This window comes from Triplophysa dalaica, chromosome 4, assembly GCF_015846415.1.
Source record: "Triplophysa dalaica isolate WHDGS20190420 chromosome 4, ASM1584641v1, whole genome shotgun sequence".
Classification (NCBI taxonomy): domain Eukaryota; kingdom Metazoa; phylum Chordata; class Actinopteri; order Cypriniformes; family Nemacheilidae; genus Triplophysa; species Triplophysa dalaica.
In genome coordinates this window covers 17,039,727-17,062,985 of record NC_079545.1, presented here as the reverse complement: position 1 = coordinate 17,062,985, position 23,259 = coordinate 17,039,727, and the positions used below count along the sequence as shown (strand labels likewise).

Sequence of the window (23,259 nt, the reverse complement as noted above, 5' to 3'; positions counted from 1 at the left end):
GTAGTTGTTCAGTGTTGAATCTGAATAACACACCCTGTTCATTCTGTTAACACACACAGACACACACACGCACACACACACACACACACAACGTCTTATTTTGTAGGAATAAAAATGACACGCTTTAGTTTGCTATCATAATCTTACTATGTGTTCTGCTAATCTAAACGCCTCTTAAAGCCCAAAATATATGAGCATGCACTTGCCCTACACCTGACATGAAGGAACAAATAACACACATGTGTGTGTGTTTGTGTGTGTCTATGAGGAACACTCTTGTGTAACCACATACAACTACTGAAGCTTCTCCGACACTACTGAAGCACACATCATTTCGTTTTTATTTCTAAATCTGAATGTGTCTGCCTCCCGGATAAACAAACAGCACAAACAGCACACAAACAGCACACAAACAAAGGTAGCATCTGTTACCAAAACTCTTATGACTGTACTCGGTGTACAGGATCTGTGTATGTACTAAATATGTATAAGAGATGTTTTTGTTTTCAAGTGCCATAGCTAGTGTGAAGTAAAGCTGAATGGCATACGGGGTAGATGCTTTACTGTATAAGCCGTTTACTTGAGAAGCAATCATAAAAGTGGAAATTAGATGCAAGTGTGAATATTCAGACAACCAATTGTTTGTTGATGGAGATAGGGCTCTGATTGACAAAACTTGAGCACATGTCCACAATGTAAAGCACATGTAGCATGGGGGGGGTGGGGGTTAATTTGCCAAGAGTGTGTGTGTGTGTGATGTATTGCAAAACAGTATATAAATGAAGAGTGAATAGCACTTCGTATGATAAACTGATTATGTGTGGTTGCGTGAACAGGGGTTCGAGTTTGAAGTGTAGCATTGTGGGATGGACATGTACAAGTACTGATTTATCAGGACCTTAAGGAATCTCCTTCATGTTGTACATATTAAGCAAAGGACTTAAGTGATTTTTGTTAAATTCTATATTTTATGGCTTTTGTAGACATTTCTTTGTGGGATAAAAAAAATAAAGAAAATTTATGGATGCAATCTCGTGTTGAACAAAACTTGTCCGTTATTCTCTTTGAACACAGACAAAATGCACATTGGATATACAATATCACAGATATTATCTCAAAATGTGAAATAATAAATGAAGTTATTTATTTATAAATATACATACTTTATATGTTATAAACAAAAAATAACACAATTAAATGAAATTCCCTTTTTGGTGCACATTCACCTGTTATTAATCAGTGTGATCAAGGTACTTTAATTACAAAGAAAGCATCTGATAAGAACATTAATACAAATGTCATGTTTTGTCCCCTTAAAAAGAGAGATAGTTCCCCCAAAAATGAAACTTTTGTCATCATTTCCTCGCCCTCTTTTTATTTCTAACCTGCTTGACTTTCTTTAATATGCATAACGCAAAAGAAAATATTGTTGGTAACTGAACAATAGCGCTACCCATTTAATTGTAATATATCGACACAAAACCAATGCAAGTCAATGGTTACCGCCGTTGTTCGGTTACCAAGATATATTCTTTTGTGTTCTGCATAAGAAAGAAAGTCATACAAGTTTAAAATGACAAAAGTGTGAGAAAATGATTAAAAACAAAATTGGGGGGTGAACTATCCCTTTAAGCAGCTCTTTTCTCTACACATGCAGTCTCAGAGAACAGTTTTCAAGAGAATCTGTAGACGGTTTTCCACAGTCTTTGCATACCCTCTATGGATATGTCTAAGTCTCCATCCAGGTCAAAGGTTAAACTGTTCTGCTCGTGTCATCAAAGGCAGGAAGTGACTTCCCCTCGCTGCCGCTCCTCCTCAAATCTGAAGAGGCAAACACAACATACACACAATAGTATATTCATAATTCACTACCAAGAGATGCTTTTCTTAAGATCCGAAATGAAACGTGTGGATTCGGCATTAATAATTTGTTTTGATTTGATGTGCTTCTTGGATAGGACGCAAGATGAGAAAAACAAAGCACCTTTGAAATATCAAACAAATGTGGCGGAGTGCTTTTAGCTTGTTTATTTTTCATCCCTCTACTTCTGAAGGCGAGCCTGCCTCTTGATACAAACAACAGGCATCTCATATGTCTTCCATGAGACGGTAATTAATATCTAATCAAAGTCAACACTCTCCGACGCACAAAGAACTATTAAATATGTAATCAAAGAAAACATCTCACATGCCGCAAAGGAAGCCACGCCCCTCTTCTGCGTGCCTTTGCTGTCATGGAAATGCAATAATTTCAGTCTCATTAGATTTTTTTTCCAAGACCTTCAGGCTTAATTAGACTGCTTTTCCTGTTCACTTCAAAGTTTACTTGCTCGTATATAAATATCAAGTTGAAAACATGGAGGTATGCCATGCACACGGACTGAAGAAGTGCCAGTGCAATAAGAATGAAGCATACTGAAAGTGTCGTTCCACGAGACCCTCTGACATGAGGTTGGCATGAGGGTTAGCTCACCTGAGAGACCCAGCTTCTTACAGCAGGAGTTGCAGGTGTGTTTGACAACAAAGCTCTGAATTGCATCATCACCCAGATTTGCAGGTCCAAACGCCATATCACCAGACAAGCTACAACAGAAACAAAAGCGTTTCAAGAACATTTCACAACTATCCTTACACATTCAAAAAAAGTCCACATGAATACCTTTTATCATTAACTCTGATCAATGAGGGATCCGTGAGGTCTTCTCCCACACCTGCAGATGAAAGTTAAATCAGCTCATTTTCCTTTATAATACAATCATTAAATAATCATACAGCTGTTTGAGAAAGCATGTTTCTACCTTGAAGATCCAACACTAACAGTTCTTTATTGGTGTAATCGTACGTCCAGTGAGAGAAAGCTAGCATGGTCTCCTCCAGACTAGATGAAGGAGAGATCTCCTCCCCAGTGTTGTTGTTGCATTTCCTAAAATGACCACTCATGTTCTTCTCAATAGTCAACCACTGGCCATCCGAGCGCCAATACAGCAGGGAGACATCCAGAAACCTGCAAGCATGCACATGCTTAGAAATACAAGCTTCACTCTTAAAATAACATCTTATTGCATTCAAGGTCCAATGTATGAATGTAGCAGGATCTAGCAGTTTGCGAATTGCAACCACAGCTTACTCCACCCCTCCCTTTCAAAGCAATACGGTGGCTGAAACAGGATTTATAAGTCGTCAAGTTATTGCTCCTTTGCCGAAGGAGATATTGTATTTATGAAACGCGCTCTGTAGAGCAGTTTGTCCATTTAGGGCTACTGTAGAAATAACATGGCGAATTCCGTTTAAGAGGACCCCTGATGTATGTAGATAGAAGTAGCTCATTCTAACGTTATAAAAACATAACGCTTCATTATGTAAGGTTTTTATACACCTCTGAAGACACCGTATTAAATCAAATTTCTGTCAATAGATACTACAAAAAATGACCCACTGGACCTTTAATACAGATTGGGTTGATTCACTGCGCTGACCTTGGACTGTGTGGCACAGAGCTGGGTTTCATTTGGTTAAATCTCTGCATGAGTTTCTGCGCTGCTCTTTGTTGTTGGATCTCCTACAAGTTTAGAAGGAATTAACAGAGAAAAGAGGAGAAGACAATATATTACATTTACATGTAAAAGTGCATCTGTTTACTATACAGTAAATGTAAACATGATCAAAATTACAAGATGTACCCTTAGACAGAGATGCAGCGAGGTACTGTTTGGAAATGCTTTCTGCCAGATGCGGACCACCTCTGGCCTAAAGGCCTTCACCACATACACCGAGCCCAGTTTCAACACATTGCCCTCAGCCCAGGTACACACCACCTTGGTGGCCCTGCATAGACCTCCAACCAGAACCTCCTGATGAGCTAATGGTTGCAGGACAGCCGTACGGCCGTGCTGAAGCCAGGTGGAGACGGAGTGCGATGAACCTGCGTCTGTCTCCTCCAGCGTATAAATGCAGACCTCATCACCACCTGAACATACAGCATCAAGATGCGATGACGAAAACAACTACATGTAAGTCTGTCTGTGATTGGTTTAATAACAGTCATGGTTTGAGAGTTTACCTAGTAAAGACACAGGGGTGAATGGTATGGAGTGAGCCAGTCTCATTAAGTTGTTCCTTTCCATTGCTGGGGAACCGCAAACAGAATCAACAAATGAAACCAAACAAAAATCACTACAAAAAAAAAAGGACTGGACAAAAAAGAAAACTTACCGGAGTAGTGTTGGCCTAAATCTTCAGTCAACTTGAATGTAGAGCTCCTAACTAAGAGACATGTGGAAGAACAATTATTAAAACAATCAATCGTTTTACAAGCTAAACACTTAGCTCTGTTAACCATAAATATTTCACCAAACTGAAAATATTCAATTTAATGATAACACAATTCAAAAGAAATTGTATGCAAGTCATTTACCTTCTGGTGCTACGCTGCTCATCCTATGTTGGGTAGAAAAGTGGGGTGTAAGGACTGCAAATGTAGTCAAAATCTTTTCTTCTGATCAATAAAACTGTCAAATTTAACTTACGAGGGTCTTTGACTGATGGATTTGGCCCAGCTGCTGAGCAGCGGCTTCCCGGGGTTCTTAGTGTTCTAAAAGAGATTGTGACATTCAGCCAATCATCTCTCTGACAGAATAGGAAGTAATAGGAAGGAAACACCTTTATGATGCTACAGTTGAACTTACCAGCCATGATGGGGCCAGTTTTGTGAAATCCACTTGGTCGACATCTACAAAAACAATGAAGGCTCGGTGGGTGGCATTATTTGTTTTCAATAATTAATTTATAATTTAGCAAATTCTAATAAGATTGTTCCATAATTGTTTTTTTTAAATATTAATTCATAGTATAGTGTAGTATATTATATTATATATGACCTTGGATCTCAAAAATCTTAAATAGCACGGGAACATTTTTTGTACAAAATTACATTGTATGGGTCAAAATTATCGATATGAAGTAAAGGTCATGTTCCATGAAGATATTTTGTAAATGTCCTACCTTAAATATATAAAACTTTATTTATGTGAGTGGATGGCCTGCCACAGTGCCGCTGATTAACAACTTCAAAGACAGTTTTTTGCACTCTCAGAGTTTTAAACAGTTTTATCTCAGCCAGATATTGTCCTATTATAACAACTCATACATCCATAGAAATGTATTTTATTCCGCTTTCAGATTATATAAAAATCTCAATTTCGAAAAATTGACCCATAAAACTGGTTTTGTTGTTCAGGGTCACATATAGATTTGGAGAGTTTATTTGCAAAAACAAATAACTCTTGAGAAAAATTTGTATTATTTGTTATTATTACTTAATTAAAATAACCCTACTGAAGTTTGATTGATATTAATTGGAGTGCACAATAAAAAAACATTGTTTTTATGTTATCTGTTTTTGCAAATGAACTCTTCACGTATTTTATATATATATATATATACACAGATTATATAGTGTGTTATAATTTTGTTTTTATAATTGATATTTTAAAAATATATTTTTGTTTAATTGTATTAAGAAAACAACATCTTTTTATAAATGTAATACGGGTGAAATATTACATACTCAGCTGGGTGAGACTAACAGAGGTTCTGAATCTATGGTCAAACAGGCCCTTCACTTTCCTCTTCTTTCGTCTTCGTGGGACAAACTCGTGAATGGAGCCCCGCGATTCATCCAGTTTCACCTACGAAGAGATCATTATAAGTCCATAATCTTTTTCTACCAAAAAAGATGAATTAAGGTGAAACAGAAACAGCAGCCTTGCTTACATCCTCAGAAGTTCCTGTTCTGCTCCTGATGGACCTTTTTCCAAATGACCTCCTGAAGATCTTGGATATTCCTTCAACCCCAAACACACATTGATCACCAAACAGAAATGTCATTAATGTGTTAGTTAATTCACGACATGCTTCAACATTACCTCTCTGGTGGTGAGGTGTAAGTATCTGCTCTGGTGTTTCTGTGTCAGGCATGGCCAAAGCCTCCACGCTGGCGGAGAGCGAGCGACTCTGCTCTAGATCAAAGTCCCATTTAATACCTAAACGTCCTGGAGCTTGTCTCAGCCATCCACCATCAGTCCTATAAAAAGCAGGGTTTCTGATGCCCACTGATTGTTCTCCATTATTTTGGGGGTCCGGGAGCAGGAACGAAAGGCTGGAGGCTCTGGATATTGTGTGCATGTCATCCTCGTAATCATCCTCCTCCATGGACTCCTCATGACTGGGTGGAAGTTCATGGATGAGGATGTCTCTCATCAAAGGCATGGTTGGGGAACTGGCACGTGATGGTTCCCCAGATCCATACACGCCTTTGTCCCTCCACCCAGCACATAGGGGAGGTAGAGAATCATGTGTGAGGCGACAGTCCGTCAATGCACCTTCTCTTGAATCACTTCGTTGAAAAGGCCACCTAAAACCGCCTTCGTCCTCTGGATTTGCCGGCCTGTCCTTACTTCGGACCTCAAAGTGGCCAACACCGCACACTTGTGGCAACTCGATAGAAGAACGCTGCCAGCCGGGCCCCAGGCATCGGAGCAGGGAAGGGGGAGTGCTTCTGTAATGTTTTGGAGACGCGAGGGCTTGGCTAGGCGCAAGGCTTCCGCCGATCCGGAGGCAGCAGCTATGGGACACTTTCTCGTCCCAGCAAGTCAGCGGCTGGCTTTGACCCAAACGGGCCACCTCTTGTTGCTGATTGTCTGAGGCGGAGAGGAGGTTAAGAGTGTCCAAGGCTAGGGCGGACAAATCCTGTAATTGCCCCAAGTGATTGTCTAAAGTGCGCAGGTTGTCCTGGATAACACAAACCTTCTCAGTAACCTCAACCAGTATTCCCGCCATCTCTTCAGCCCTGAGAACAATATGACACAAACAAAAGCTAACTTCATTTATACTTTAGCCTGCCTGAAAATTGACTGATGACTGAAATGATGTCCTTTCCTTCCCTGGGAGATTTCACTCACTTGTCAGCCGCCGAGCGAATCTTGTTAATTTCGCTGCTATGTTGATTCTCTACTTTGTCTCTAAAATAGGCAGCGACGCACTTCTCCTCAAACTCATGGAGTTTCTTCAGATCATCAGGGGCCAAGAGTAATTCTGTAAACACAAGCAACACCTCGGAAGTAACATTCTGTATGAATTAAGACGTAACCAAAATGTCCCACCGATACAGAATGTGTGCATGCAGGAATACACACTCACTGAGACCAGATCTCTTCTGTTTGGATGCCCTGCTGCGCTTCTGCCACACTGAGCTGAGACACAGGGTCACGTGATTAAGCGAGAGGAGAGGGGGAGGCAGCCACGGCTTATCCTGATAGGTCATGATGTAACGATAGCGGTTGTATTTCCACAGATTACAAGATATGGCGCTCATGTCGAAGTAAACATTGCTGTGAAGTGAATGAGATAAAGTAGGTTAAACCATCACAAAACAATTCAACAGAACATTAGCATTAACTTGAAAGAAATTAATATTATATTAAATAATAGAGAATGACGTTTGTGTTAAAGGGATAGTTAAGCCTAAAAAATTCTTAATTCAAAAACCTGTATGACTTTCTTTCTTCTGCAGAACACAAAAGAAGATATTTTTATGGTCAATATTAACCAAACAACATCTGTCCCCATTGACTTTCCATCATATGGACACAAAACCACTGAGATGTTTCTCAAAATATACTTTATGGAACTAAGTCATACATGTTTTGAATGATATGAGGGTACACGATGACAGAATTTGTATGAAGGGTGAAATATCCCTTTAAGTCTTGTTATTAGGGATGAGGGTGAAATGCACACTTGAAGAAGGCAATGAGCACGTTGACCATGATGATGTACTGAACGAAAAGGTACACAGCTTGCAGGAAGGGGGTCAGGAAAGCTCCAGGGACACAGGTTTCGGGTTTAGCACAGGCTGCCAAAGACACAAGACATGACATACTCTAAATGTAGTATAACTTTTAAAGACTAAGGCTATGTTCACACTTATTGTCTTTATCGAAACTGCAAGCATCTGTTTTAGATTATAATCTCATCGAGTAAACCGTATTTTGAAGCTCAATTGTCTTTTCAAGTTGAAAATAGTTCTACTTTTCTGAAAAAATGGCCTACGCAGCTGACCAATGACAAGCTAGTAGTGAGACCTGTCGTTGCCATAAAAACAAGAACGACAACAAAAACGGAGATAGACTTATCATACTAGTTTTGAAGAACAAGGAGTTGTTTGAGAGCCAACTTCCTCTTTCTTGACATTTCTACAACACTACATGTTGTATGCTACGGTTGCAGCTGTTGTTACAGCAACAAAAGATGACCACTGCGGCTATTTGTAACAGAAACGTTTTCTTGTAAAAAAAAACGCCAAGTGTGAGCACGCCCTTAGAAATCAAATTAAAACAAGTTTGACTTTTGTTTAATCATATGTGCATGATCTTACTCACCATCAATCTCTCCGGCATACACTTCCCCAAATATCATCCAGTAGGGCTGGAAGACCACATCTCTGAGGAGAGTCCAAGATGGATCCTCATTGGGTGACAGTATTGACTTCCTGGATGTGCCAAAACTGACCAGCACTATTGCCATTATGACCACAATGTAGAACATGTTGCTCATCTTTAAGAAAAAGACACATGCACTTATAATGTTAGTAAAAGTAAAGTAAAATTAATAATCATATAGTTTCTGAGCGTTGAGTTCTGAATGTTACAGTATGTTTTCATTGTATCTTTAAATTTAAAATACATTAAATATTTGCATTTTATTACGAAGACATACAGAACAAAATCTAAAAGACTATTTGATTAAATAAAATCTGTATTAAAGCTGTAATTATTTACGCATTTATATTTCTATTACATACCATTTTTGTAATCATGGTCAGATAGGGTCCTGCATGCTGATTGACAGCAAACACGTCCAGAAGCCTGACAGACCAAAAGATAAAATCCAGCGAGTAGACAATATGACTGGCTAAGCGTGTGTCATCGCGCCACCGGAGAGAGACTCCAACAAGAAACAGGAGGATTCCCATAAAGTCATTGATGTTCCAGTATTCGCTGAACCAAACCTTTAGTTTCTTACTGAACTTCCTGGGTTCCAATACCCACACCTAAAAAAACACATTAAACAAATATAAAGTATATTAGTTCATTTTGTTAAAAAACACTAAAGAAACTACATTTCAAAAAAGAAAAAAGGTCAAAAAAGATGCTCTGTATTTTTGTCAGACCTCAAATGCTGCAAAGAAAACCAATTCAACTGTAATATTTTTTATTTTTTAACAACCTCAATTTTAATCACTGTTTTCATGCGCCTTTTCATGCTTTCAGTCTTTCACATTGCTGTTGGATAACTTTATGTCACTCTTGATGTTTGATTTAGTTGAAACTCAACAGACACTGGACTGGAATGGCCAGAAAACATCTACAGTCGTGGCCATAAGTATTGGCAGTGACATATATACAGAGTTTTGCAAAGATTCTGCTTAAGCTATTGTGGTGTTCGTTCACATTGTTTAAAGATTTTTATGCAGAGTGATCCGATGCATTTTAAATAATTACAACAAGAAAAAAGTAACTGCCGAGATGTCGATCACATATAGAGAACGTGTGGTCAATCCTCAAAAAGTGAGTGGACAAGCTGAAGCCCAAAAATTGTGATCATCTCAGCAATAATAAGGCAAGAAAGGTTCGCCATCAGTCAGGATTTGGTCCAGAAACTAATATCCAGCATGCCAGAGAGAATTACAGAGGTTATGAAAAACAAGGCCCAACACTGTAAATATTGACTCCTTTCATTTATTATGTGTTTGCCAATAAACTTAAGATATGCTAACTTAAGATTTCCAGTATACCATAGAAACATATGGAAAATTAGTCTACAAATACAGAAGCAGCAAACTTGGCAAAACACCAAAATCTATGGCACTTCCAATACTTCTGGCCACGACTGTATAAATGCTGATTAATTGAAAATTTGGAATGGTCCCTTAATTTCTTCAGCGACTATATATACTGAACATGTTAAAATTGTATTTTAATGTATTCAGGTGTTTTTCAGTGCATTAGTAAATGCATCAAACATCACATTGCACATGTTGGTAACTGCAGTACTCTGTTAATAATTCCCATCCTTTCACCCCTGCAGAGTTCACAGAGGTTAAAATTATGGGATATTGAGATGGTGAAATTCTCCAGGCAAACTTGAGAAAACCATAATCAGAGAGATAGCTCCTCGCTAGAGACCTTTGAATCCAGCCCAATAAAGATAAGACTTTTCAACTACACATTATTTTGTAATTCCCCTGAACAGCTGCAGGCGAACACATGAGACGCTGCTGAGGATGTCTCATTCCTTTATCTTCTAAATGTCATTCTTCAAGAGTCTCCTGGAAAGGACTATGATATTGAGAGCACTCACCTCTCGAGCTTTCTCTGCCGCCGTGCTCAGTACATACATTATGACCAAACATTCCTGGACATTGGGCTTATCCTCCATCCTCACCAGGACGGTGTAAGAGAACAGCATGAGGAACCCCAGGAACGCCATCTGTTCGTTTAAATCAGAAATCAGCAATTTAATGATGGTCAGATAGAAAAGTCAAAAAAGGATTTATAAAACTAAGAGAGAAACGTACTGTGTGAAACCAAAATTTGACTACAGGAGCGGTGTAGAAGTCATAAACTTTCCTGGTCCAGGGAAGAAGACAGTTGGTTCCTTTCTCCTCGTCACCCTGGTTCTAAAGATGTCAAAATGAAGAGAGTAAGAAAGACTGTGGATCCTGTTTTTTAGTGTACAGTATGTGTGCATACATAGTATATATCTTACTATATTTGGTGTCCCTTCCTGTTCTGACGCTCCTGGGCTCCCTGTTTCCCACCCAAACTGCAAGGCAGTTTGAGGAACGTGGGACATCTCTGCCTGACTCTTAAACTCTAGTAGCTGAATGGACACAGGCATCAGGATACTGGCAATGATCTGATGAAAAAGGATGTGGTTTTGAACAACAGGCTTTTGAAAGTGCAGATCTAGGTCAAAGTGAGAAAGAGCTCAAGTTATTCCAAACCTGTAAACATATCGTTGTTCTGTTGTACACAAAAGAAGATAATTTGAAGAACGTGGGAGGCATCCTTAAAGCGGCCGTACAACGGTGTTTCATGCATTCTGACCTCTTTAGAATGTCAAACATTTCTGTGCTCAAAACACACCCCCAGCGATCGTACAGCTTTCAGAAAGTTTTTTTCGAACATAAACTGTTTCGTAACTATTTTTCCTAGTCCCTTACTGGACAATTCTTCCGAAAAAGCGCGCGGATTTTTCTACTATGGCAGTCAACAGAGAATATGAAGCTGACGTCAAGCCGTATGTTGTATGTTGCAGTGGCGCCACCATCTTGGGAGGCTCATACTCCTCTGCTATTATTGTTTTGATGTGTACTGTTACTTGTTTTGTTTGATATATGGAGAAATCGAAAGGAAATGAACTAGGGGATTTTCTTGAACGACTTTGCTTAATGCTATCGCGTTTTTAACACTGCAAGACCGACCTACCATAGTTATATTTGTCGCATCATTCAAAACGGCGTGACATAGCTTCACATTCTCTATAGTGTCCCAGTACCATTTGGTTACAAATGTTCATCCAAATATCTTTCTTTGTGTTAAGCAGAACAACAAAACAGGTTTAAAACACCTTAAGGGTAAGTAAATTATAACAGATCTTACATTTTTGGGTGAACTATCCCTTCAAGCTATTTCTGAACAGCAAATTTACTATTACCGTCCAGAACAATAGGTTAGTCTGTGTTAAAGTAAAACTTTCAAACAGTATTCCTTGTACATCGTCACCACATAGCATCTCAATAGAACAAACCTTAAACCAGGAGTTTTTCCTCATGTTGAGCCGGCCCATCCACAGATCTGTAAGGAGCATCTGAGTGCACTTGTGAGCCACGAAGGGTCGGAGTCGGGAGGAGACAGCCATCTGCAAACAGGTGAAGTTACTCCAGTCCTTCATCTCCCACGTCAGCAGCTTCATCGCAGTGCGTTCGTTTTCTCTGAAGGCTTTGTCCAGAAGATCCACAGCCAACTGACCAAACTCTCTAAAGGAATAAGCCAAAATCACATTATCGTTGTTAATTTTTGACACGAAACACCAAATCTTTAATTTGTAACATTTTGGCGTTATACTTTTACTATCTAAAGTAAATTTGTTCTCCCAACGATAAAATGTAAAAACTGTGATGCTTTTAATTTTTTGTCAGCAAAAAGATTTGCTCAACCATTAGTGTAAGATGGGGCGGAACTTTCATTTGTCTGACCAATGGCAGATGAGAAACTATTCCCAAAACCTGTCTGAAAACCATCACTATTTGTATAAATTACTAGAGTGATGTTGAGCAGAAACTCCTTTAAACTCAATTTATAGGGCCAGTGTATTGAATTGCAACCAAAGGCTCAATCCACCCCACCCTTCTGAAGCATTACAGGGGGCTGACACAGGTCTATGATGTCCTCACATTTTCGCTTCTTTGCCGAAGGAAACTTCAGCACATACACAGTGTTCACACTGAAGTGTCTGAAATAAGCATTAAAAAAAGTGAAACTAACAGCGAGTTCTTCTTCAGCTGGTCAACCGTGCTGTCATCCATATTGCTCTCCTTAGCTTGTGCTGCCATGGCCCGGTAGAGCTTGCAGGCCACCACGGCCCTGGCCATAGCCTGCTCTCCATGCTGCCATAGGAACAGCGCCATCTCCTGCCGATGCTTGAGCACTGCCCACACAAAGAGGTCATTAAACGTGCATACAAACTCGGAGCTCGGGGCTGACTTCAGGTCCTGAGGAACTACCGGACCCTCCTGCAAAGACACAGTTCTGGTTGTTTTTAATAAATGGAATGGTTGGGAATGTCAAAATAAGCATGTGACACATTATGGTGTCTGAAAACAGAAAGTTCAAGGACCTGTCTGCAAGGCTGAGCAGTTCTGTAGAAATGGGAGTGAGGTTGGGGGGTCTCCGCAGTTGCGGAGGCTTTCTTGCCTTTGCTGAAGGGGCTGAAACCCTCCTGGTTCAGACAAAAATAGATAATTCAGACACTATATATTATTACAATACTGGGTCATCAAGTGCAGTGCATTTCCATACTATATACACTGTGTGTACACGACGCATCTGATCTGTAGAAGGAAGACATACCTTTGCTGGGGTGTAAAGGCGACTGTACATTGTTCTGAAGCTCTTTCGTGTATACGTGCTTCGATAAGCTCCACCGATTAGGTATTCAATCACCATCCCAATGTCAATCAAAGAGATCTTATAAACACCGGGCAATCGAGTCTGCAAAAAAACATGCATGTTTAGAGAAACACACACAGAATATACAAGTAGGACATTTATCGATCTACTGTAGCAATGTAAAAACCTGTCTGGCATCTTCAATGAGATGTCGTAGAAAATGATCTGTGCCACCTTTCTGCTAAAAAATATAAAATAATCACATAAGCCTCCTTGCTCGCTTGTACTGGATATAAAAGCTTTAAGAAAGTGTTGTTCTGTCATTACTACGTAGAGTTGCTCAAGGCGAGAGATGGTTAAGAAGCGGCTCATCGTCATGCCGTTCTCGATCAGAAGCTTTGCGAAACTGACACGGTCCATCACAAGAGCATCCAACATGGTCTGCTCAAGGGATCCTACCTGTAACATCCAGCGAACCTCTTCAATACATTACAAGTTCCAGTCCAGGCTGAATAATCATGATATAAATCTAAACGGGTCTATGTACCTGCCATTGTTGCCCATACACAAGGATGTAATCCCTTGCGATATCAGCTCTGTTCCAGGCCAATGAGATACTCAACTGGTCATCAGGAGAGGCTCTGGTACCTGTATGTAGATGTAGCACAATTTACAATGTAAAGTTCCAGAACCAGACCCATTTATAAGAATATAGTTCAGATAGAAAGATAGTTCACCCAAAAATGAAAATTCTGTCATCATTTCCTCACCCTCGTGCAATTTCATACGTGTATAAATTATTTTGTACTGATGAACATAGAGAAAGGTATTTGGAAGTAATGTTAGCAATTTTCAGTTCTGGGACATCATTGAATACAAAAGTAGGAAACATTTAGTGGTAGTCATAGGTCCCCAGAACCAGTTGCTTTCCTAAATACTTTAAAATATCACTTTTTTTGTTCCAACTGAATTTTTTACTACTTTGGGAGTGGACGACGGCCCAGAACTGAAAATTGCTAACATTCTTCCCAAATCTTTCTTCGTGTTCAACAGAACAAAGAAATTGATACAGGTTTGAACTAACTTGAGGGTGAGTAAATGATGCCAGAATTTTTATATTTGGGTGAATTTTGAAGATTTCAATACGCACTCGAATTTCTCACCATTTATTTTACTTTTGATTGAATTTTACACATATATTTCTATTTAAGCAACTTTAGGAGAAACATCTTGGGTGGAAAATAAACAAATTCAACTTTCACACCTCTCAGTGATGTCGTGAGAATAGCAACATCTGGCTCCTGAAGATCCTCTGATTCGGAGTCATAAACTGTGATCTAAAATGTAAAAAGACATAAGTTTAAGAACTTCCTCAACATGTCCCAAAAAAGTATTTTTTAACTGAATACAAAAAACAACTGCAACTTATAAGGATGGCCAACATTGAAACAGATTCATAAATTAGTGCTGTTACTATTGTGTCATGTTCAATACCGCCAGAAGTTATTTATTAGGTTTGGTATTACCGTTAAACCACCAGTATCCTATGCCAACATCTAAACGCATGTAACTCTATAAGACAACCAGAGGAGATGTTTCTACTCTTAACATGCCTTTGGCATTTCAATTTCACATGAGTGATTCATAGCCAATCAAAGAATCTGTCTGCCTGGGGAGCTAATTAATCCCTTCTATTCGATTAATATGGAAATACGTTTCATGCGCCATCATTCCAATTATACTGTTCTCTCTCAATTTAGAAGCTTGGAAATGTGGGAAGGGTGTGGTAAACTACAACATTCTGTTTGAAGGAGGCTTAACATCAGAGCTTTCGGCATAATGACGGAGACGATACACAGCAGGCATCTTATCACACAAAACAACCACTGTTTACCGCCAAGTAGGAGGAAAGAGGAAGACACAGAAGAAGAGGAAACGGCAAGAGAGAGAGACAGGAAGAGAGAAAGAATTTACAGATCCCAAAGGGATTTACATATGTCGGGCCTAGAGTTTAAAGGACTTTTACTGTTGTGTAAAGAGTTCATGGCTCAAATTTCCCTAAAATTAAAACAAATTTGGTCCAAATGACCTTTGTGATGTATTCCAAGCAAGTTAATAGCTACAAAATAGATTTTCACACAGGAGTACTATAAAGGAACAGTATTTAGTGACTACATGTGATATCAACAAGTCATGTGACACATGAGAAGCAATAAGATGTGACGTTTTTGACATGTTTCTTTCATGTTTTGTTTTTTTCAGTGTCACTAAATAAGATCAAAATATAAATTTTCACACACACTTTTTGTTTTTCTTCAGGCTTTTGTGATGGTTAAATGTCTTTTTTGGAGCTTAAACAAGTTTGGAGCTATACGGTGAAGAATATTTTTATAAAAAATTATTTGTGTTTGACTGAAGGATTTCAGGGATGCCATGAGAGTGAGTAAAATATGAGAACTGAATGTAATTTCCTGAATTGAAGATTAAAATCTTCAAATATACTTCCTCACTGATCGGTATCTCATTGGAACAGTTAAAAACAAAGCAGGAAACCGGTGAAGTAACCTCCAAAATATCTACTTTCAACACTGAACTCAACTACTTTCAACAGCTGGTTCAGTGGTTCTAGTAATTCAGGTTTTTCACTCACAGCCTCTCTGTGTTCCATACATTCCATAAGTGTGTTGAGAATTTCAACCGCCTCTGGTCTATCCACACTAAATACCTCCTGAATCCTCAGTACAAAATCTTCTGAATCCAGATTTCTATGGGCAACAGAGAAATAACACATAATACACAAAAACCTAGATGCCATTGATTACACAAGAAGTCATAAAACACCCGAAACAGGAAGTGCAGACTATACCACTGCACATCATTGCATACATAATCTATCTAATGAAAACTTGTACTTACAGTTTTGCTATATTCAGTAAAACACACCTGTCAAGAGCGGTCTCTTTGTGTATTAAAGCCAGCAGATCTGCTGCTTTGCCTGTTCCCTCAAACACCAGCACAGGTACCGGGGAACTTCTGCGCACATACTCCAGGACGACAGAGAGGACGGCAGGACCCCCCTCGACTACAACACACACCAAAGGCACATGCTGATGCAATCCTAAAAAGAACACACACAAACAGATTCAAACACAATACAGGCAATAAATTCCTCAAATGGTTCCAAACCTGTATAAATGTCTTTGTTCTGCTGAACACAAAAGATATTTCGGAAAACATTGATAAGAAAACAACATTGGCCCCCATTGACTTCCATGTTATGGACACAAAACCATTGAGACATTTCTCAAAATATCGTCTTTTGAGTTATACAAAAGAAAGAGACATACACAGGTTTTGAATGTCATGAGGGTGAATAAATGATCATTTTTTTATTTTTGAGTGAAAATCCCTAAAAACATCCTCTTCCTTTAAACTTACAGTTTACACAAGCTGACCCAAAACACAGAGACACTTACTTGGGTGGATCTTCTGAAAATGAATGTACCTCTCCAGTCTCTTCCTCAGGTCTACCTGACATCCAGATTTACCCATAGTCCCATCATCAACTAACAGGAAGTGGGAATGCGTGCCATTCAGACTGGCCCGTTTACTCAGGGGACTACCCAAAGGTTGGTAGTGTCTCACCATCTGACAAAACGACAATGCATCCCAAAATCTAGCTAATCTATGCGTACAGTCAATAAACATTACAGCTGATCAATAATAGATGCAAACTTACCACACAAACTCTTTTTTTATTTTAATGCACAAAATTATTTATAATTTTTCAGCAAAAGTTTTCTACATTACAATAAAGTTTGTTAATAAAGTTTTACAAACTCACATCTCTGCCAATAAGGTCACTGCTATTCTCAATGATACCCCAGGGCGTGATTCCCACAACATTCCTCTTCCTGTGGTCATGTGATCCATACTCTTTTACAGCATCCCCCACATACCTAGACACACCTAGAGAGAATGGCAAAAAAGGCTCAGCAAACTGCATAACAACTATCATTTGAGGCATATGCTCTACTTTCTACAAAAATATTAAGAAAACAAGTAAAGTTGACATCACAAACCAATATTAATCCCATCCGTGAGGATCCATGCTCCAGTGCTCTCTGCAGCTCTGATGAGTCCTGAACTGAAGGCCTGGCACACTCGTGGTGACAGGGAGAAGTTATCTGTTCCCCCATGCACTGAAATGACCAGCTTGGGCATCTCCAGGTGCCATTCTCTCAGCATCAGCTGGAACAGGTGATCTGATGGAGTGTCACTGGAAAGACGCACATACTGCAGATAAAAAATATATAAAGTTTACAAGCCCTCTCAGATTTCCAAGCTGGGGTCAAGTTTGGCTGGTAATTTGCATGGATTTATTGATCATATTGATATTCTGTGAGACTGTAATTCTATATTATATAAACAGACATTGCCTTTGTGTTCACCAACCTTAGCACGACATGTGCGTTTCGTGCTGCCCTGGAAGTCTAGTGATCCAAAAGCATCGGTAGGGCTGACGCTGGTGTGTCGCTCCACTGACCACTCATCCTCCCCGTCAGGAGAGCCAGCCCTGGGTCCAAGGAGACCAGAATAAGGACCCACGTGCTCCAGGATAAGCCTCCCACAACAACATCTGAAGAAGGAGGTGAGAATAAAGTCTAGATAAAGGAGACCACTGCAGTTTTTATTCAAAAGTCAAAGCCTTTCTGGGAGTACAAGAGAGAAAGAAATTCTAATCAGTTTGTAAAGCACTTTTCACAGTTTCCATTGTTGCTTGAAAGAATACATGTTGGAAAGAAACTGTTGAGATTTAAGAAATAAAACAGCAGAGAAATGAGGAAAAAACTGAGAAATGTATTCTATGTAGTTCATAATTCCCTGTTTTCACTTTTCTTTCCACTGCACTGTAAAAACAACTATAGAATTTACTTATTTTTTTGTCTAAACTTGCACACAGATTTTTTTAAGGAAATTGTACATTTTTTACACAAAATAAATCTTATTAGTTGTTTTTAACAGTGTCTATAGTAATACAATATGTATGCTGCTTTGCAACAATGCAAAACTTTGAAAAAAGAAAGAAAGAAAGAAAGAAAGAAAGAAGTTGTGATGATCAACATGATACCTCACTAAGCTTTGGCACACTTGACAGACTGGATCACATCTGAAAACAGTAAATTCTGCTGTCATATCATATCATGTCCATCTTTATATTCAAAATCATTGCTAAAAGATAACATGCAGGTCACAGATATGATCAGAACATACCTGTGATGGTCACGTGAGAATGGCAGAAATTTGACACATTCTCTCTTGTTAAAAGTGGCCTGTATCCAAGTCCGTCTTGACTGGAGAGAAATAGTTGTATAATGTTTATTTCACCACACAACTGGATTACTACGAGATTAAGTTATAGGTAGTTTAACATACCATTTTCCCAGGTCTCTAGCTGTCACATTAGTTCTTAAGTGAGTCACCGCTGAAGATTTTCAGTCATTCCTACGCCAAATAGAAAACAATGCATGCGCGTGAGGTGGAAAACTACGTGCATACATCCTTTTCCAGGAATTATGAAGACTAAAATACTAACCAGGACTGACGCCATCTAGCCGAAGACAAGAAAAACACAACAAAGGGTGGAGGGTGTCCTTGCGAAAACAATTACGCAAAGTACTGTATAGTTTCACTTAATACAGCCGAAGCACATCAGACGAACACATGCATAAGAACATTCATCCATACATTTGTGCGTTTAGCGAACAGGTCGCACACGGCCACCCAAAGCAGCAGTCCTGCTGTGGAATGAGGATGAAATAACTCGCACGTTTTAACATGCCTACAGAAACACCCCCGACGATACAATTTTTCGGGCTATACACGTTACATAAGTCAAAATTTAAACGGTTCATTGCTCTGGCATAGACTTTATTTACCTGTGTGCGGATAACAGACTCTTTTCCCGGTCATGCTTTCGATAATGTCAGCGTATAATATCCCTGTGTAAAGTTGTGATCCAAACCCCTGGGAAGTGGGTGGTCTTAGATTGTAAAGTGTCAAGTGTGGACACGCAGCTGGAACTTTTAACTCCGATGATTTGTTTTGCCAGCGCGTCGATAGAAGTTACATTAGAAGTCGCTGCCGACTTTCTTTCCGTCTTGCTTTCTGTATATTTCTGGGATTCCACGTGATCGATATGCTGGTTTTGTACAGTACTGTGTTGACGTTTTCTCGAGTTTTATGACTGTTCTCTGTGCATTTGTTTCAGGGGCCGCTGAGCGAAAATCTAAGCAGACGTGAATGACTAACTAATGCTTGCAGGCTGTTCAGTTAGTCCAAATAATGGAAAGATTGCTCCGAACAGATAAACAACAGACCATAAATGTTCAGTAAATCCAAATAATGGAAAGATTGCAACGAACAGATAAACAACAGACCATAAATATCCTGTATCTGTAACCTCTAGAATGTCAAACGTCTATAGCCTTGAATCATTTAATATTACTTTTTTGTTTCCACTGATTCTTTATGTATATACGTGTATCTTTCTGCGCACACACACACACATCTAATTTTTACTGTTAAAAGTTAAAAAAAAAATCTAAATCTTAAATTTGAAAAACTCATTGTTATTCCTTTATTGTTATCCCATGGCTATATAATTGTATTTTATACTGTGAACTGTTGTGCCAAGCATTTCAATACGTAGTTTTCCAGACAGGGTTTAAGCCTAGTTATGGACTAACTTAAATGTCAGAGGTGGCTTGATCGAAAACAACTTGCTGTGACATATGTTAAAATACATCAGTGTGATTGTTTTGTGTCAAGATGCACACCAGTAATGTTTTTTTGTAAAGTATATTTTTAAATACAATTTAAATATCCTGATTTATCTAAGGCCTAGTCGTGGTTTAAGCCAATCCCTGAATGGGAAACCGCCCCTATACGGTAGTTTACATGACAAATTCTAAGCATTTCCTATATTTTCAAAAGCAAACATCCAAGATATTTGCAACTTTATCAGCTTCAATAATTACCAGCCATGCCGAATCTATGCTTGGTCCAACATTTCCAATTCAGGTCATTTACAGATAATTCCGTTTCCATATTGCTCCCTTCTGCATCCAAATAAAATGTTTTGGAAGAATAGAAAATGTCTTACCCTTGAAGCACTTAACATGCTTGCTTTCATTTATCAGATGAACTTATTGGTCTATAAAAGTTTATCAGTGGCAGTGTAATCCCCTGATAAAGACGGCTTGCTCTCAGCTTTCATCCAGTACCCTCCTAGATCAAAGGTCAACAACACAACAGCATGGAAACAGGTATATTTCACTTCCTTTTGATGGAGAGGGAACAGCCATTACAGACTACTCAAAGGACAGATTCTCAGCTATAACTCATGTAATCAACCCAACTTTAGAAAAGAATTAAAGAAACATTGAAAAAGACATGTGTAGGTTGGCAAACTAATGCTTGTTTCTATGTCAAGGATGAACAAGAAAAAAAAATCGTATAAAAAACATTTTATTGCTGTTGAGCAACTTCAAAAAAACATCAGAGTGCAATTACAATGACGGCTGCTGGAACATACAAAGCATTTATAAACCCGACAAGCATTCTGAAGCTCTCCGAGCTGTTCACTGTTAAGAAGTGTCAATCTTACAAAAAGTGGCTCAGAGAAAAGAAACAAGAAAAAAAAATAGAAAGTATTTTAACGGTGAAGAAATAAGACTGGTTTAGTCCTACCGAACACTATGAATCGGACAATTCTATACTTTGAACACTCCTGAGTGCTTACAAAAAATTTTTTTGAGATGCTGCACAGAACAATTTCACAGATACTGCTTTTACAGCTACTGACAGAAATTAAACAAATCCATGATGAATCTAATGCAAACATTTACTAGTACATACTTGCACACTTCTGAACACTAAGGTCATGTGTCCAACATTTGTTCCCCTGTTATCAAATGACTCTTTTTGCTGCAGGCCTCCTAACAACAAAAGGCTTCATTAATAGACAAATATCTAGGGGAAAGTAACACAGAATCACCTCATCAGTGGCCAATGTCTGTGCACATGTCAAGTCGGGTCACGACACCTAACATCTCAACATGAATGAGCCTCTCCATTGCCATGTTCTTCTGTGATACTCCTCAGGTTTCCATCGCTTCTAAATCTTTTGTGGAAATTGCAGTACTGGACCTATCCGTGGGCTCCAGAAGAGAGAAATCCAACTCTGGTAGTGGAACCCGCCAGAACTGGAAGGAGTTAAAAGCAGAGAGCCCATCATCTGTGTGCATCACCTAGGGAGACATAAGAATTGTAAAATGTTTGAAATGACATGAGGGTGAGTAAATATAACTTTATGTAATAGAGATGTTGTGTAAGGTTGGCAAACTAATTCGTGTTTCTAGGTCAAGGTTTTAAGTTAAAGGGAGTAACTTTTTGGGGGGGTACATTTTTGCATCATGTCAAAACACTGCGAATCCCTAGTACTAAGCAATGTGTAATTATAATCCTGTAGCGCCACCATGTGTTTATCTACAACCCCTGCATGTACAACACCTTCCAGCAACTTCTAAGATTGAAGTATTATTTGCAACCGTCGTTTGCACACATCTCTGATTTTAGTAAAAACTACACCTTGTCTCCTGCGGGCACAGCATTCTGTCCATTTGGCTTTTTATTTGGCTCATCCTCCGGCGCGACAGGTTTGCCAGCATCCTCGACTTTTCTAGACTTCCACGTGTTCTTCTCTCCCAACGCTGAATTGACTCTGTTTGCAGGTGCCTTTCTCGGCAAGTCACCTGTAATGTGTGAGTCTTCATTATAGTTAGGCCTTTTTCTGCACCGTTGTCCAACACATGATAAAAGTGGTAACAGATCAACGCTAACGTTACCGTTTTGCACCATAGTCACTCCTCCGGGTTTGTCGTCGATGTTGAAAAGAGAACGTAGACACCTTTTTGTGGCGATTTCTGGAGGCAAAGCGTTTTCTGCCCTCCGTTTGGTCATGTGTGCGACCAGTCGTTTGAAATTGTTTAGCGTAGCCTCTTATTTAAACCGCGCACGTTCAGTGTGCTGTTCACGACAGTTGTGACGTCGCTGAAGTTGAAACACTGCTGTTGGACTATAGCGCCCTCTGTGGCCAGAGTGGTAAAAAAATGGTCTCTTATTTGAAAATTAAAGGATAAGTTAATTTTCAAAATAAGTGTTTATGATAATTTACTCACCCCCATGTCATCCAAGATGTTAATGTATTTATTTCTTTACTCGAAAAGTAATTAAGGTTTTTGATGAAAACTTTCCAGGATTTTTCTCCATATAGTGGACTTCATTGGACTGAAGGCGGTTGAAGGTCAAAATTACAGTTTCAGTGCAGCTTCAAAGGGCTTTACATGATACCAGACGATGAATAGGGGTATTTTCTAAAAAAAAATAAAAATGTATATGCTTTATAAAGTCCTTTGGAGTCCACTATATCGAGAAAAACCCTGGAATGTTTTTATCAAAATCCTTGATTTATTTTCGACTAAAGAGACAAATACATAAACATCTTGGATTACATGAGGGTGAGACATTTTTATTATTCAATTTTTTTTGAAAATGAACTATTCCTTTAATTTTATGGGTAATTCTAGTAAGTGTTACTAGAAACCCACTTTCATATAAGCAACACTAAAGAAAAGTAAAACACAAGGAGAGGCTTGGTTGCATATAAATGTTTTGTCAACGTTTTGTTACACTGTTGTTTAATTACTCCGCTATAAACAAAAGCGTTGTTTACTTTGCCTTTCAACCGAAGAAATCATGGCAAAGTCATATTGCTGCAAGCAATCAGTCAGTGAAAGTATAGTCTTAAAACATTAACATATGTACAGTGTTTGATGGCATGGAGAGATTTAAAAAGCATCCGAAAATCTATCGTATAGTGATGTCCTGTTACCTAGAAATTGAGAAAATGTTAACATGTATAAGGAGCCGTTTTATGGTTAAATGTTCTTCACAATTTCAAGTA

At 38.9% G+C, this 23,259-nt stretch overlaps 2 protein-coding genes across 3 annotated transcripts; both read right to left on the bottom strand.

Annotated features, from left to right (window-relative positions):
- Positions 1–1,122: 1,122 nt before the first annotated feature.
- Positions 1,123–19,464, bottom strand: trpm6 (transient receptor potential cation channel, subfamily M, member 6). Its single transcript, XM_056745446.1, has 40 exons — positions 19,172–19,464; positions 18,669–18,737; positions 18,507–18,586; positions 18,364–18,402; positions 17,688–17,871; positions 17,315–17,528; positions 17,077–17,201; positions 16,709–16,880; positions 16,176–16,350; positions 15,883–15,997; positions 14,497–14,569; positions 13,780–13,880; positions 13,560–13,691; positions 13,420–13,473; positions 13,194–13,334; positions 12,961–13,062; positions 12,609–12,856; positions 11,872–12,100; positions 10,828–10,977; positions 10,637–10,738; positions 10,420–10,548; positions 8,861–9,109; positions 8,439–8,613; positions 7,798–7,912; positions 7,198–7,388; positions 6,960–7,092; positions 5,925–6,847; positions 5,773–5,843; positions 5,567–5,687; positions 4,686–4,729; positions 4,527–4,591; positions 4,415–4,437; positions 4,213–4,263; positions 4,061–4,126; positions 3,681–3,967; positions 3,477–3,559; positions 2,799–3,004; positions 2,660–2,711; positions 2,474–2,583; positions 1,123–1,821 (listed from the first exon to the last, which is right to left on the bottom strand). The coding sequence occupies exons 2-40, from the start codon at positions 18,669–18,671 to the stop codon at positions 1,754–1,756; spliced, it is 5,601 nt and encodes a 1,866-aa protein (XP_056601424.1). The 5' UTR covers positions 18,672–18,737; positions 19,172–19,464; the 3' UTR covers positions 1,123–1,753.
- Positions 19,465–20,746: 1,282 nt separating this feature from the next.
- Positions 20,747–22,344, bottom strand: wu:fa19b12 (uncharacterized protein LOC560551 homolog). Of its 2 annotated transcripts, XM_056746598.1 has the most exons (3): positions 22,142–22,344; positions 21,885–22,048; positions 20,747–21,544 (listed from the first exon to the last, which is right to left on the bottom strand). In XM_056746598.1, the coding sequence occupies exons 1-3, from the start codon at positions 22,254–22,256 to the stop codon at positions 21,395–21,397; spliced, it is 429 nt and encodes a 142-aa protein (XP_056602576.1). In that variant the 5' UTR covers positions 22,257–22,344; the 3' UTR covers positions 20,747–21,394. The 2 variants fall into 2 exon arrangements, with proteins under 2 accessions (XP_056602576.1, XP_056602575.1); XM_056746597.1 differs by having other exon boundaries at positions 21,885–22,344.
- Positions 22,345–23,259: the final 915 nt, after the last annotated feature.